The sequence below is a fragment of the Diabrotica virgifera genome, chromosome 9 (assembly GCF_917563875.1).
Source record: "Diabrotica virgifera virgifera chromosome 9, PGI_DIABVI_V3a".
In the NCBI taxonomy this organism is placed as follows: domain Eukaryota; kingdom Metazoa; phylum Arthropoda; class Insecta; order Coleoptera; family Chrysomelidae; genus Diabrotica; species Diabrotica virgifera.
In genome coordinates this window covers 170,737,144-170,752,524 of record NC_065451.1, presented here as the reverse complement: position 1 = coordinate 170,752,524, position 15,381 = coordinate 170,737,144, and the positions used below count along the sequence as shown (strand labels likewise).

The 15,381-nt window shown below is 31.4% G+C and overlaps 1 protein-coding gene across 1 annotated transcript in view; it reads left to right on the top strand.

Annotated features, from left to right (window-relative positions):
• Positions 1-11,987: 11,987 nt before the first annotated feature.
• Positions 11,988-15,381, top strand: part of LOC114337049 (zinc finger protein 235-like) — a 37,717-nt gene continuing 34,323 nt past the window's right edge. The window contains exon 1 of the mRNA XM_050661539.1: positions 11,988-12,405. Within this exon, the coding sequence (XP_050517496.1) occupies positions 12,147-12,405 (259 nt within the window). The 5' untranslated portion in view covers positions 11,988-12,146. The remainder of the gene's footprint in view (positions 12,406-15,381) is intronic.

Here is a 15,381-nt window from a genome sequence, read left to right as displayed (position 1 = left end):
TGAATAGATTTAGATTCATTTAATTTGATTTTCCATTTTTTAGTCCAGTTGTGTATTTTATTTATTGCCAACTGTAATTTTTCTGCTGCTTCTTCGCTGGTATCACCTACTGCTAAGATAGCGGTGTCATCTGCAAATGTGGCTATAGTATCATTTTCCATTTCAGGTATATCGTATGTGTATAACAAATGCTATTTTAACATCAAATTGAATTTTCTAAGAATTCGTTTCCAGGCACTTTTCACCGCAGTGTTATTAGACAGCATAGTTACAGCCAGTGGCATACCCATAGATCAGCGGGCCCTGGTTCCAGTTGGGATGCGGGCCCGCCCGCCCAATAAAAACACATATTATATATCAAATGTTTTTAAGAAACAGTGTCATTGTGTGCTTTTGCCTTGGGAGTGAGTTTCATCTCTTCTTGGGGGCGAAAAACATATTTTCAACTTAAGTCAGGAATTGGATCAACTGACTAAATCTAAGAAACTTTAGTTCTCTAGAGTTTTTCACTTTTCAAAAGTCAATACTTTTCGAGTTATTTGTGAGTGAATAAGTTCATTTTTTAACAAAAAAACACACGTTTTGAGACGGTTTTTCGCAAATAACTCAAAAAGTATGTATGTTGTCGAAAAAATTATTCTTAGAAAAAATATAGCTAATAAAAAAGTAAAAAATACTAAGTCTGTAGACCCAGGAGGAGCAGAGTTGTAGGTAATGACAAGTAGGTTCTTATTCATCAAAAGTATTCACATTAAAAAGAAATATTACATCAACTCTTTTGCCACAACAAGATCCCATTTCTTATCTCCCTAATTCAAGAAAGGTCTCGAATTCATTCTTTATAAAACCAGTCGATAAATCTGAACTGATCCAAACAATCAATAGTATCAAAAGCAAATCTTCCTGTAGTACTGATGGTCTATCGATAAAAATTTTTTCAAATCTTCCAGAAAATGTGTTAGAAGTCCTCATCTCACTAATTAATGACTCTTTTGAGAAAGGTAAATTTCCAGAGTGCCTGAAGACAGCCATCAATATTCCTCTTCATAAGGGTGGTGAAATATCTAATACCTGCAATTATGGACCTATTGCACTACTACCGGTACCCTCCAAAATTATTGAGAGACTCATAAAAGCCCGACTTATGTCCTTTCTAGTTCAAAACATTTTATCACAAAATTAGTTCGGCTTTTTAAATAATAAATTCACCACTGATGCCATGTTTTCTGTACTACATGAGGTTTATCAAGCACTGAACAATAATCTTCAAACTGCCACCGTTTTTTGTGACTACGCCAAAGCTTTTGATTGTGTAAATCACAACATTTTGATGAAAAAACTAAGTTTCTACGGAATTCGAGGCATTTCTTTAGATTGGTTCCAATCTTACTTGGATGATAGGAAACAACTGGTTAGAGCAAATGATACAGACTCTAGTCTCAAAAACATGGTACGTGGGGTACCTCAAGGTTCAGTATTGGGTCCTCTACTTTTCCTTATCTTTATTAATGACATCACTAATTTAAAAATCGATGGAAAAATCTTTCTTTTTGCTGATGATACCAGTATCACTTGGAGCAACTCAAATATTGCAACTCTTCATGCTACTATAACTTCTGATCTAAGTAAGTAGATTGTAAGTAGATCAGAAGTTTGTTGTTGTTAGTCATATAAACCCAAACAAACAACAACAAACTTCTGATCTACTTACAATAAAAACCTGGTCTGACTCAAATTTACTCTCGTTTAACGTAGATAAAAGAGTAGCATTGTCTTATAAAGGAGCTCTTCAACCTTTACCTCTTAATAACAACCAGATCAGTACCGTTGATTCTGAAAAATTTCTTGGTATTTTTTTAGACAGCAACCTTAAATGGTCCCTCCATATTAATTTGTTAAGGGAGAAATTATCTTCAGCTTGCTATGCTATAAGATCTGTTTCGAATGAACTCAATTTAGCATCTTCCAAAATAACATATTTTTCTTTGTTCGAATCACATCTTCGTTATGGTCTTCCTTTTTGGAGTTCTGGTACAGCTGCCCAATTCGATGTGATTTTCAAATTACAAAAAAGAGCAATAAGATATCTGTTTGGCCTCAGAAGAACAACACATTGCAGAAGTTACTTCAAAGATCACGGAATTTTAACCCTTCCATCTTTGTATATTTTAGAAACTGTTTGCTTAATTCGTAAACATCTACATGTCTTTCCACCAAGACCTAATCATGACTACATCACGAGAAATTCTACGTTTGACGTCTATTTGCCGACCCCGTCCTCGGAGTTAGTAAAGAAATCGATATTTTATTCTGCAAAAAAAATGTACAACCATCTCCCCCTACAACTAAAATCTGCACCATCTTTCCCCAAATTCCGTAAACTGACAAAAGCTTACCTATCTGAAAGACAATATTATTCAGTAGAAGATTTTTTTAGTCAATAACTAAGAAATTACAGTACCCTTTGCACAAGTAGTATTTTTATTATTTTTTTATCTATATTTGGGTGTCATATGCAGCAGCTTAACTTTTTAACTTTTTAACTTTTAAACCTTTTTTATTAATTATTAGGTAGACTATGCATTTGCAATTTATTTAAATTTTTGCAATTGATTTTTTCTGTTTTAACTTCATTATTATTATTATTATTTTAATATATTGACGATTTATGTAATTTTAGTAAATTGGATTGTTACTGTTTTGTTTTTTTGACTATTTATAAGCTTTGTCGATAAAATTGTAAAATTTTTCATAAAAATAAAGTATATTTCTATTCTATTCTATTCTATTCTATTCTATTCTATTCTATTCTATTCTATTCTATTCTATTCTATTCTATCCTATTCTATTCTATTCTATTCTATTCGTCAAATTTCAAATCGGATATTTCAACGTGAAATATCCAAAAAATGAAGCACTTTTCGGGAAAAAGTTTTTAAAAAAGTTTTATTTTTGTTTTTTTTTTAGTTTCTAACATGAATATTAAGTATGTAACTCTCAAAAGAAAGTTGGTCCCTTTTTTTGAAAAAAAAAATCGTAAAAATCACCCCCTAATTAGAATCCACAATGAAATTAACCGTTAAAGCTTCACAAGTTACTTGACTTGTATGTATTGTTTATATGATCTTATATCTTATCTTATATGACTATATTATGTTTATATAAGTTTTGTCGTTTTAAAGTGCTCATTTTTGAAAAAAAAATTGATTTCAATTAAAAACTGTTTTTAATTTTGAAAAATAAATTTTTTTTCAAAATAACTTAAAAATTATTGGTGATGTCAAAAATCTCAACTAGTAAAAAATATAGGTTTTACTATTGTGAATATTTTGGACTTTTTGTTTTCCTGAAGACAAAAATTAGTTCTGTAAGGTATGCCTGTTCAAAATTTGCATACACTCGTGATTAGTGCCCCATTTAAGTCCATTTAACTACAGCTTTTTCAATAATAAGCACTTCGAAACAACGAATCTTACATATCTTAATAACAATACATAAGTAAAGTAATTTGTAAAGCAGAAGCGATTAATTTCATTTCGGATGCTAATTAGAAGATGATTTTTACGTTTTTTTTACCAACAAAAAAAAGATACAAACATTATTTTGATCATAACAATTTCGATGTTAGAAACTTAAAAAAAAAATGGACTATTAAAACAGTAGTTAAATTAATCCTATCATTTTTCATACTGACATGGCTGATCACTTTACACCAGGAAATTGGAATGAAATTTATATCAACAAAATAGATTTTCAAATTGCATATGGTACATTTATAAAAAGTTAAATAATTGCATACAAACCTCTAGTTAGATAAAACGATCAAATAAAAAATATAAAAAAACCTTGGATAACGGTGGGGTTGATATCTTTTATCAAACGACGAGATTTTCTTAAAAAGAAATTAATTTTCACCTCTATTCATCCTTATTATCATTACCAGTACATATTGTCAATATTTAGAATTTAATTTTAGTTATTAATAATTACCTAAAAGTACAGGCTGAAGGATGTGGGTGCTATAAACATTAGCATCGAACATCGAGCCTATTGTATTGGGATTATTTTTATGAACCACCGTATAAAATTGAAATTGATCAGTTTCCGAATTTCTGCAGCTTTGTAGTTTACCTACAACTTATTCATGGATCGTGCTAAAATACATCTGTTTGAGTTACCACGTGTAGGCAAGCACCGGAGGTTACTTTGTAGTGTTTAAACGAGTGTTAAAGTTGAAAAAAGGGCTTCGGTAAGCAAGTAAAACGAGTAAGGAATCTTGCAAAAGCGTTCCCTGTGTTTCTTAATAAATTTTGCTTTTAAATTTTTTGATAAATAAGTATTCTTCATTTTTGGTTATAAGTACCTAGACAAAAATTAAAATTTATTAACAGTTACATTTCCTAGTGTGTACTTGTGTAGTTCAAAATTTACCCATTAAATTAGAAACAAAAGAAGCAAAACGCGCGTTAGAGCGGGCCACTGCGGGGCCCTGCCCTGGTTCCACGGAACCATGCTCAGTACGCCACTGGTTACAGCTCTGTGAACTTTAGCGAAATCACCTTCTGGAACTGCTACAGGTGGCATGTAGTTTATTTCAACTCTGAGTCCAGTAGAGAAATCTTAATCTCCAAGTGGAGTGTACTCTTAAGAAAATTGCTTCTTCCTTCAGAGGTTTAAAAAGGAATACATTCACCAATAGTCTGTAAGGGCGCCAGATGTTTAATTGGTACCCTAAACACATTATCAGGTACTGACTAAATCGTAAAACCAAAACAAAAAAATCGGAATATTTACGGCTTATGGATATCTATTGAACAAACACGTCCAGGGGTAAATAAATATGTGCTAAAATGAAACAATATACATAATTATTATAGACAAAACGAAACAATACATTTAATAGAATCGAAGTTTATATAAATGTAACAGTTACTGAAGGGAAACTTAAAATTTGACAAGTGACGGAATGACAAAGGAGATGATTACAGCTGAAGGTCAAACTATTTTGGAGGCAAGTAAAATCTTAATCAAGTGAATCTTTGGGGGTGCTATTCCAACCTTTTGGCAAAATGCACAGGTACTTTTACTACACCAGAAAGGAGACAAACACAAACACAAAAATTACAGACAAATAAGTTGGTTACCGCATCCGTACAAACTGCTTACCAAAATAACCAACAGACTATCAAAAAATTCGATAGTTTTAGCAAGGCCTCATCATGACTACTCCACCAGAAACTCAACTTTTGATGTCTATTTACCGATCCCGTCCTCTGAGTTAGTAAAGAAATCTATATTATATTCCGCAAAAAACTATACAACCATCTCCCTTTACAACTCAAATCTAGAACATCTTTCCCCAAGTTCCGTAAAATGACAAAAGCTCATCTATCTAAAAGACCATATTATTCAATAGAAGAGTTTTTTGATGACTAACTAAGAAATTACAGAAATGTACAAGTAACCAAACGGGGTCCGGACAAATAACCCCCGGACAAATAATCCCGGACACAAAATCCCCGCAAATTATTCCTAGACAAAAAATCCCCAGACAGAAAATCCCCACAAAAAATCCCGGACAAATAATCCCCTCAACATTTTTTGGACAAAATATCCCCACAAAAAATCCCGGACAAATAATCCCCAAAAAATATTTGCTGCCTAATAGTTATCTAAAAGTTTTCCCGAAATTTTAACAAATTTCGAATTCCAATTCCATGCTGAAAACTTCAAATTTCACAAAACAAAAGAGTGTGAGTTTTTTCAAAAATTGTGGAAGATAAAAGGGAATGAGCTAAGGCCCCGTTTTCATGTCAGGCGCTTAACGCGCGTTTTGATGACGAGAAAAACTGTACATTAAAAACCACGCGAGCACAGTTGTAGTAGGGTAAGACCACAAAAACGATGGCTAGACGACATCAAAGCAAAAATGGGAAGAAACTGGCACCAAGTAGCACAAAACAGAGAAGAGTGGAGAACTTATGGGGAGGCCTTTGTCCAGGAGTGGATGCAAAGAGGCTGAAGAAGAAGAGAAGAAGAAGAGACTTCTCCGTCTATAAAACTAGAAAATGGAAACTTAGCCAAAAGTAGTATACAAAAAACAGAGCTATTTGCTATATATCTTGAAAATACAATCAAACCAAATGCATGTCAAGAGGGTGAAGAAACATGGAAACAACCTGTTCAATTAGACTAAGAGATTCGATTAACTACATGAAAAGCAGTGTGTAAAAATAAAGAAAAATATTAACCTAAGAAAAGCTCTGGGCTATGATTTATTACGGGTGAGCCGCTGAAAAGTATTTCCCGAAGAGCTATCGTAAAACTAACAAATCTATTTAATAATGCATTCAGGAAAACCAGTACATGAGGTTGCGTAGTACAGACCGATATCTCTGCTCCCTATGATATCGAAGCTGTATCTATTCTTCTCTTGAGGAGAAATTTCTCCTCAAGAGAATTAAACCAATTATTGAACCAAAGAATCTGATTCGGATACATCAATTCGGATTTTAGAATAAGCACTCAACAAGCAGGTGGACAGAATCACAAATATTATTGAAATATCGCTAGAAGAAACTCTGTTTAACTGTAATACAGACTGATATCTCTGCTCCCTATGATATCGAAGCTGTATTTTTCTAAACCAATTATTATCAATCGCGAATCTAACTTCGCCAAAAAACGATTTACAAAAGACAATTAAAATTGACAACATATCAAAAGAAAGAGAGGCGTTTTTGTGTATATGTAAGTACTAATTTAGGCCTGTATAATATTACCTATGTTGAGAAAAATTCGGTCGAATTCAAAGGTAAATTAAATGCTCTTAAAATCGGAGAAAATAATATATCTGACTTTCCGGAAATAGACAATAACAATGTTAGTATTGATTCTATAGGTCGGAAATGGATTAGAATCAAGTTAAAGGATTATAAATCAGCAAATGTTCTAACAAGTACGTAAAAACGAAAATATTTTTGTTAAAAATAACTTTGTATTGCATATTATTCCAAAATTTATGCTTCATAGACAGGGCGTTATATTTTATTGAACAAGACTTTTCAGAGGCATACATAAAAGATAAAATGGAACATTTTGATCAACATTGCACTTTTGCGTTTAAGTATCTAATGCTAAAAGAATAAATTATGAGATAGAAAAAATTACGGATGAAGGCAACACAATAGAATTGGTATCCACTAAGTCTTGCATTGTTACTTTCAAATCACAAATCTTACCAAAATATATTTCTAAGTTTATCAAGGAAGTTAAACCGAATAAACAGAAGGTATTATTATGTTACAACTGCCTCCGTTTCGGCCACCTGGGAAGTCAGTGGCGAATTAGACCAAGATGTAGTAAATGTCAGGAATCCCACACCACAAAAGCTTGTAGCAGTACAGATTACGGACCACGTTGTTTTAGATGTCAAGGAAATCATTTCACTACTAATAATTTGCATGCTTTTTTTAGTTTTTCTAAGGCTTCCTTTTAGTTTTAGTTTTTCTAAATAGATTCTTTATTGAATTTTTTTTGATATTCAAACAACGAAAAATTTTCAAATCGATTTTTCTAGAAAACGGTGTATCCTATCGACTTAAAGTAAAAGTACCTTTTAGTACTTACACTTTAACAATCCAGACTCAAAAATGCTTAAAAATTAAAAACAAAAAAATGTGCGATAATATAACTGTTGCCCTACCCAAAACAGACACCTATGAGTGGTACCAGAAATTGGCAATTAATGGAATCGATTTATTCCTGGAAGATAAATATGTGTACCAATTTTCGTTCTTCTAAATAGAAGCGTTCTGGAGATATTTAAGAAAAACTAATTACCAGACGCCATCTTCAAATAGCTCTAGCTCCTTTAGGAAGCATTTTCGGACTAAATGAATTGGGTTAAATTGTCTTAAAATTATCTGAGGAATCTCCTGTCTTCTTTTGTCGGTAGAGTTTCTGGACACCCTGTATATTTTTCATATGCCAAGGAGGGCTTGGGGCGATACCCAAACAGGTTGAGATGATTGAAACTGGTCTTTTAGCTAATTTGGGAAAATCCTTTTCAATTTACCTTTGAATATGTACAGCTGGTTCCAAAAAAAACTGATACGACTCTTAAAGCGTATTTTGTAGAAAATTGAGCACTGTAATTTCTTCTTCTTCTTCTTCTTCTTGTTTTGGTCTCGCTGCAAGGCAATTATCAGCACGATTTGTAGGCGATCTTGATGTAGTTTGGCTCTAAGCCATATCAAAATCGCTGACTATGTTCTTATAAAAAGCTTTTGATAAGGTGTGATATAATGAATATGAGTTTAATTATATTTAATTTATTATATTTTGAAGGATAAATACTTATTATTTACATACTGCCAAATCTTAAAATTTGTCAGATAACTTCAACCTCAAAAAATGGCTGTTTGTTTGTTTATTTTATTATTTGTCTGTCATAATAAATATAATATAATGTCAGACCAATCATACACTGCTCAAAATGATCAAATCTTAATAAGAGTCGTATCAGTTTTTTTTGGAACCAGCTGTACTTTACGTACAATCAAGACAGCGAAACAGAGAGAACACTAAAAAACACCACGCCAGTATAATATGTATCAACAATCCGTTAGAACAAAACAGAGAAGAATACAAAATAGCGAGAAACAAAGCCAACTCAACAAATAAAAAGAAAAAAATTACTGGTTTCGCTGAAGGATATTGAATAAGGCAGAGAAAACCATAAAATAAAACAATTTTACAAAAAAGAGAGAGCAACAAAAAAAACGCCCAGCCATAAAACAAGACGACTAAAAAACCAAAAAGGAGAAACCGTATTTGAAGACAAACAGATCAGCAGAATATGGGGAGAATGTCACGAAAAAAATGAGATTGCCGATCTCTTGTCCGAACAATTTACAGCCGCGTTTCGTTAGTCCGACAACGTAAATATATTAATGACGCGGGACGCGGAAACGCGTCCAACCTGCACTCTAAAATTTTTCAGAAAGTGGTAGACTCGCTCAAACGAAGCAGTTAAGACCATTTTTAAGACTTTTGTAATCATTTTCCAAAAAGGACGATGTACTGTGGAGAGTGCTGGATTAACCATTAGGCGGACTAGGCGGCCGCCGCCTAGGGCCTGGGCACTTGATGGGGCCCGCATCCCACACAAATGCATTAATTAATATTGAATTATTTAAACATTAATTAAAAAAAAAATTAAAATGTTAAAAAAATCAAATAGTGCTAACTGAGACAAAAAATAGAATGGTTAATTTATGATTTCCAATCAAACTCAGTTTTTTGCTTTGTCTTCTGTCAAATATCATGAAAATACAACCGACTTCAAGAAAAATTAAGCAGTTATCTTCAAAGGCATTTTTATATTCTCAATTTGGTAATCAATTTTGCTTAGAAGCTGGTAATTATTTTGGTATGGTACGTTTTTTTCCAATTTCTACCCACCGATGGGCCTTATAGTCCATTCACTCACGGTAAAATATTGCAAAACCTCCGGATTTTAAAGAACCTTTGGATATGAAACAAGAGCTTGGATTGACATGAAATCTGGTATAAGCATAGCTGACATGTCAAAGAAAAAAGTGATATTGTGCCAATGTGTGTTTTTGCTCTACGGTTGAGTCCACCCCTTCTCGGGGGTGAAAAAATATACCGTCAAAATACGTCAGGAAGTGGATAAACTGACTAATTCTAAGCAACTTTTGTTTAATAGAGTTTTTTCATCAAGGCAATACATTTCGAGTTATTTGCAAGTGAATATCTTCTTTTTCAACAAAAAATAACACGTTTTTAGACGGTTTTTCGCAAATAACTCAAAAAGTAAGTATTTTATCGAAAAAATATTCTTAACAAAAATATAGCTTTTAAAAAATTGAATAAATGGTGTATGTGTGCAGTCTGTAGACCCAATAGAAGCAGAGTTGTAGCTAATGAAAAGTAGGTTCTTATTCGTCAAATTTTAAATTGAATATTTCAACGTGAAATAATAAAAAAATGAAGCAGTTTTCATGGAAAACTCATCATAATTTGTTTATATGTTTAAAAAAGCATTATTCTTGGTTTTTAAAAAAATTTCTAACATAAAAAGTAAGCAAGACACGCTCAGAATAAAGTTGATCCCATTTTTTGGTAAAAAAAAAACTGGTGAAAATAACCCCCTAATTAGCATACCAAATGAAATTAATCCTTACCGCTTCACAAGCTACTGTACTTATGTATTGTTTATATGCTCTGTTAGTTTTTATATAAACGACTGTAGTAGAAAGGGCTTGAACAAGTCACTAATCACGAGTGTATGCATTTTTTTTATTTGGCTTAATGCCTCGACAACTAATGGCCATTGGCATGGTACAGTGGATTTTTCTAATCAGGTACCTAGTGTAATGGGTAGTGTGTGTGTTGAGTAAATGTCTTGTTACTTAGCAAAGTAGCCATTGTTTTTGCAAAGAGACGCTAATTGTATCCGAACGTCTGCGGTCCCTCCGGTCAGTACCGATCCCACATAGATCCGATAGAAATTATTTTCATTTATTAATTTTTAATAAATGAAAAATTATCTATCCAGGATATGCAAATTTTGAACAGTTATCTTTACCAATTTTTATCTTCCAAAAAATCAAAAATCTGAAATACATATTCAGAAAAGCGAAACCGACATTTTTTACTCTTTAAGATTTTTGGTAAAACTAATAATTTTTAAGTTATTTAAAAAAAACATTTTTTTTCAAAATTTCAAAAAATTTGTTTTACTTTAAATCCCAATGTTTTGAAATATAAGCACTGTGAACCGGTGAAACTTACAGATCATATAAATAATATACTTAAGATTTTTCAAGATTTTCATAAATTTTCAAGATTTTTTTGCCAAAAAAAAGAAATCAACATTATTTTAAGCTTTACTTAAAAAACTTCCTTTAAACTTGTTAAAAAAAAACAAAAATGAAACTTTTTTAACACTTTAAAAAAGTTGTGATGATTTTTCACCGAAAAGTGCTTAATTTTTTGGTTATTTACGTTGAAATATTTGATTTGGAATTTGTCGAATAAGAATCTACTTTTCATTAGCTCCAGTTCTGCTTATACTGGGTCTATATATTATACTTATATTATAATTAACTAGTTTTGATGGAAAATAAGCCACAATTTTACTAAAAAAATGATTTTATTAACGTTTTGACGCCCAAATCGGGTGTCGTTGTCAAAATGCAATAAACTAGTTAATTGCAAAAATGCCACAAGAAAATAGCTTCAGCACAACTTATATTATACTTCATACATACACCATTTTTTAAAATTTTGAATACACTATATTTTTTCTAAGAATATTTTTTCGATAAGATCTTAATTTTTGAAAAAACGTCTAAAAACGTGTTTTTTTTTGTTGAAAAATGAACATATTCACTCGCAAATAACTCAAAAAGTATTGATTTAGTGAAAAAACTCGATTGAACAAAAGTTACTGATAATTAATCAGTTTATCCATTTCCGCAATTATTTTGAATGCATGTTTTTTCACCCCCGAAGGGGTGGCACTCATACCCAGGGCAAAATCACATATCGATACAATATCCCTTCTTTTCTTTGGTATATTAGCTGTGGACTATTAATGAGAAGTTGTTGCGAAATGTAAAAAATCATTTTTCTTTTTTTACAAATGTAAAAAAAAGAAAAATGATTTTTTTACATTGTCGTAATTTATTTTTGGAGTATGTAACTACTTCCCAAAACAACATAAATATCTGTAAATTTGTTTTAACTAAATGGTCGCTATAATGGCCTACTTTTTATGGCCGCCTAGGGCCTCATCATGCCTTAAACCGTCACTGACTGTGGAATAGCCTCACGACATGGACTAAAATAATATAGTAATTAGTAGGTAAAGTGTATGCAGCCGCCATCTACCGAAGTATTTTTGAAGTATAATAACAGATACCATTTCTCCCATTTAAACTATAATATCACACTACTAAAAACATCTTTGTTAGATATACATACTGGATTATACATATTTATATGTTCGTTGGTTACATGAGTCTATACTCGTTGTTTATAGAAAGGTGATAGGTGATATATTATGAAAGTGTTTTTCTCAGTGGACTCAGTTAGTTGTTAATACCTACGTTATTATGGAATGTAATGAAAATATTAAAGATTCTAGAAACCAAGAAATATTACCATGTATTAAAGATGAAGGAGATCCTCTAAAGAAACATAACAATGTAGAAGTTAAATCTGAAGCAGATGAAAGCAGTTATGGGCAGGAATCTGTATTAGATGAGTATTGTTCAGATTCAGAGGATATTAAAATAGAAAACCATGAGTTAGAAAATGTATCTAATGAAAATGAAGATGAAATAAAAAAAGAATTGGAGGAGTATAGTATTGGTAAGAAACTCATCTTTCTCTTCTTCATTTCTAAGTATCAATCTTATGTCATGAATGTGATCTTTCATTAAATAGGGGAGTCAATGTAGATCTAAAATGTGCATTGTTTCGGAAAAATCAAACAAGCTTGTTTTTTCTAAAACCTTTTTTGTTGGTTTATAAATATGTTAGAGTAAAAAGTTCGACTCACAGATTTGGCTGCTAATTGTTTATTAATTGTTTAAACAATAAAAGCTTAACAACAAAAGCTTAAGTATTAACAATTTGAAAAATACCGGTGAATTCATAATTTTACATTGATCGAAAATATTTCTATTTTGCTTATAGCCTAATAAAATAAAAAAGTCAAAATGTAAATTCGTACAGGTTAAAACAAATTTTATATCAAAGTTTAGGTGGGTACAAACAGTGCCGGTTTAACCTAACTTCGGGACCTGGGCGCTGGTGGTTTAGGGGCCCCCTTCATTGCTATTCGTTGTCAGTTTTTAACAAGGAAACACATGCATTAACTATAAAGGTTTATTGTAAAATCCATAAAATATTTTTTTAAACAAGCAAGAAGAATCGCAAACGTAAAAAATAATCCAAAAAATACATTTAGAAACATAAATAAAAAACATAAATAAAAAAACAGAAAGTTCCACAAAACAACACCTAACAAGCAAAAAAACATATTCTAAAACATACATAAAGACAAAAATTAGATCACTTTTTTCTTGACTTGGCATTCGCAAACTGTCATATAATATTATCACAATTCAGTTTCTCCATTTCTTCATTCTCTATATACAATAGTGATAATGCGTCTAGGTTCTTTTTACCCAAATTTGACCTTAAATATGTTTTTATTCGTTTTAAAGCCGCAAAAGTCCGCTCGCTTGACGTATTAGAAATTGGTATCGTCAAATAAATTTGCGGTAAAGTTAAAATATTAGGAAAAGTTGCTTTTACATCCTGGAAGAATAAAATTTTTCATAAATTGTATGATGTTTATCCAAATTTTGGCATACCGTTACAAAATGGGTAATTTCATTATGCAAGTTCTCTTTGGTTTCATCAACATCGTTTTTATGTTTCTCGCATAAAGTATTAATTGACGTCTTGACTTCTTCTTTATCTCTAGATTAGAAAAACATCTAAAAGCTGATGTTACATCCTTGTAGCATTCAATTCGCGATTCTGAAAACAGCGACTAATTTTCTAGACTCTATGTAGATTTTCTGCGACAGCGATTTTTTTTGTCGCTGCGACTACAAATTGCAAGTGGAGTGCTAGCCTTAGAGGCCATTGTATAATGCCAGATTGCAATTTTTTTAATCGATTTACTTTTGAATGTTTGAAAGAGTGTGTACTTATTGTTTGGGTATTGGCATTTTCGAGAATGTTCTATTCTTTACCTATAAATTAGATTTATGTATATCTATTTTTGTCTTTCGTTTAACTATTTTAAAAGGACTTATTTTGTTCCTATTTTAAAAGAAGTTATCTTTAAGCCGAAAGATGAGATAAATTAATATTTAAGCCCCACAATTCAAAAAGAAATTATTAGAAACTAAAAAACTTCGTTTGTGCGATTATTTTGGATACAATTCGAGACATGGCAATTGATTAATAACCTACACAGTTTTTACCCACTACCTGGGTAGTTTTTAATCAATGACATGGCGAAATCTGACAACTTTCTGTAGTTTTTGGAAAGGGGCCCGGCCACAAACACTGACGTATTGGCGTATCTGCGTATGAGATTTTTTTCGGAGAATATGTAAATTATTTAGCGACTTTATTTTTTTATAATTAAAAGGAACGGGCCCCTGAGCGCCCGCCCCAAGCGCCCAGTGGATAAACTGGCACTAGGTACAAAATATATTTTCAAGTAAGTATCCAAATCATACAAGGGGATCATTGTTTAAATAATTAAAAAGGGGTCATTTTTGCAAAAAAATTACTTTTTTAACTGCTGAGGTCATTCAATTACTAATGAAGGTCAATATAATTGTTTTCTGCAAAGTTAAAGGGTAAATATTTCATATAAGACTTACTAAATTAAATTTGACCCCCTATTTATTTAAATAATTATACATAAATCTTTAAGAATAAATTTGCAAAAAATTATTGTTAGCGTTTTCAGTAAGCACTATAAAATATTTCATTTTACAGGAAAAGTTGAAATATATTATCAGTATTAATAAAAAAAAATGTTCCAAAAATATTTTATATTTTTATAGATATTGAATTTGTTTATTAAATGTTACTCTATTTTCAATTGCAAAAACGCGGTTGTTGCCAAATAAATATTCAGCTCTATTAAATCTTATCATTTTTATTTTTTTATATATCTTTGAAAATTGTATTGATATATTCAAATTTCGATTAAACTTCCCCTTAAAATGGCATTTGAAAATTATTCAAATTTGTTTATATTTTGTTTATTTAATAACGTCGCGGGGATTAAGTATTTTGAAATGCCGTTTCGATAATTGGGTTCCTGGGAATTTTTTACTAATTAACAAAATTTTTGTCGTTTTTTCTTCTTCTTTTTTTTCTTGGAGTTATATTACTACGGGTCCTTTTAGGGTTAAATTTTTATTAAGAATGTCGAATCTCTGAGTTGTAGATTCCAGACCTAAAAATATTAAGATTTAACTAACATCTCTTAAATAAAATGTTGTTACTTACTGAGTTACAGGGTGTTTTATTTAAAAATTTAAAAATTATTGTTACCAAGTAGGTACTTTAAAACTATTCGACGTCTCCTTACCATACTTGGCAGAAAGTGTGGCTATTATAGACCCTACTAAATTGTGATTAATAAACGTTTCTAGCTAGTGCCAGAGGCGTACGACAGGGGATAGTGAATGATTGACCCTTACCAAAGTCTACGCCACTGAGTGAATTACTATTTTAGCGAAATTTTTAGATCCTCCAATACGTTGTATGTAAATAACTTTATTGGTATCGATAAAGTCATCAGTTTGA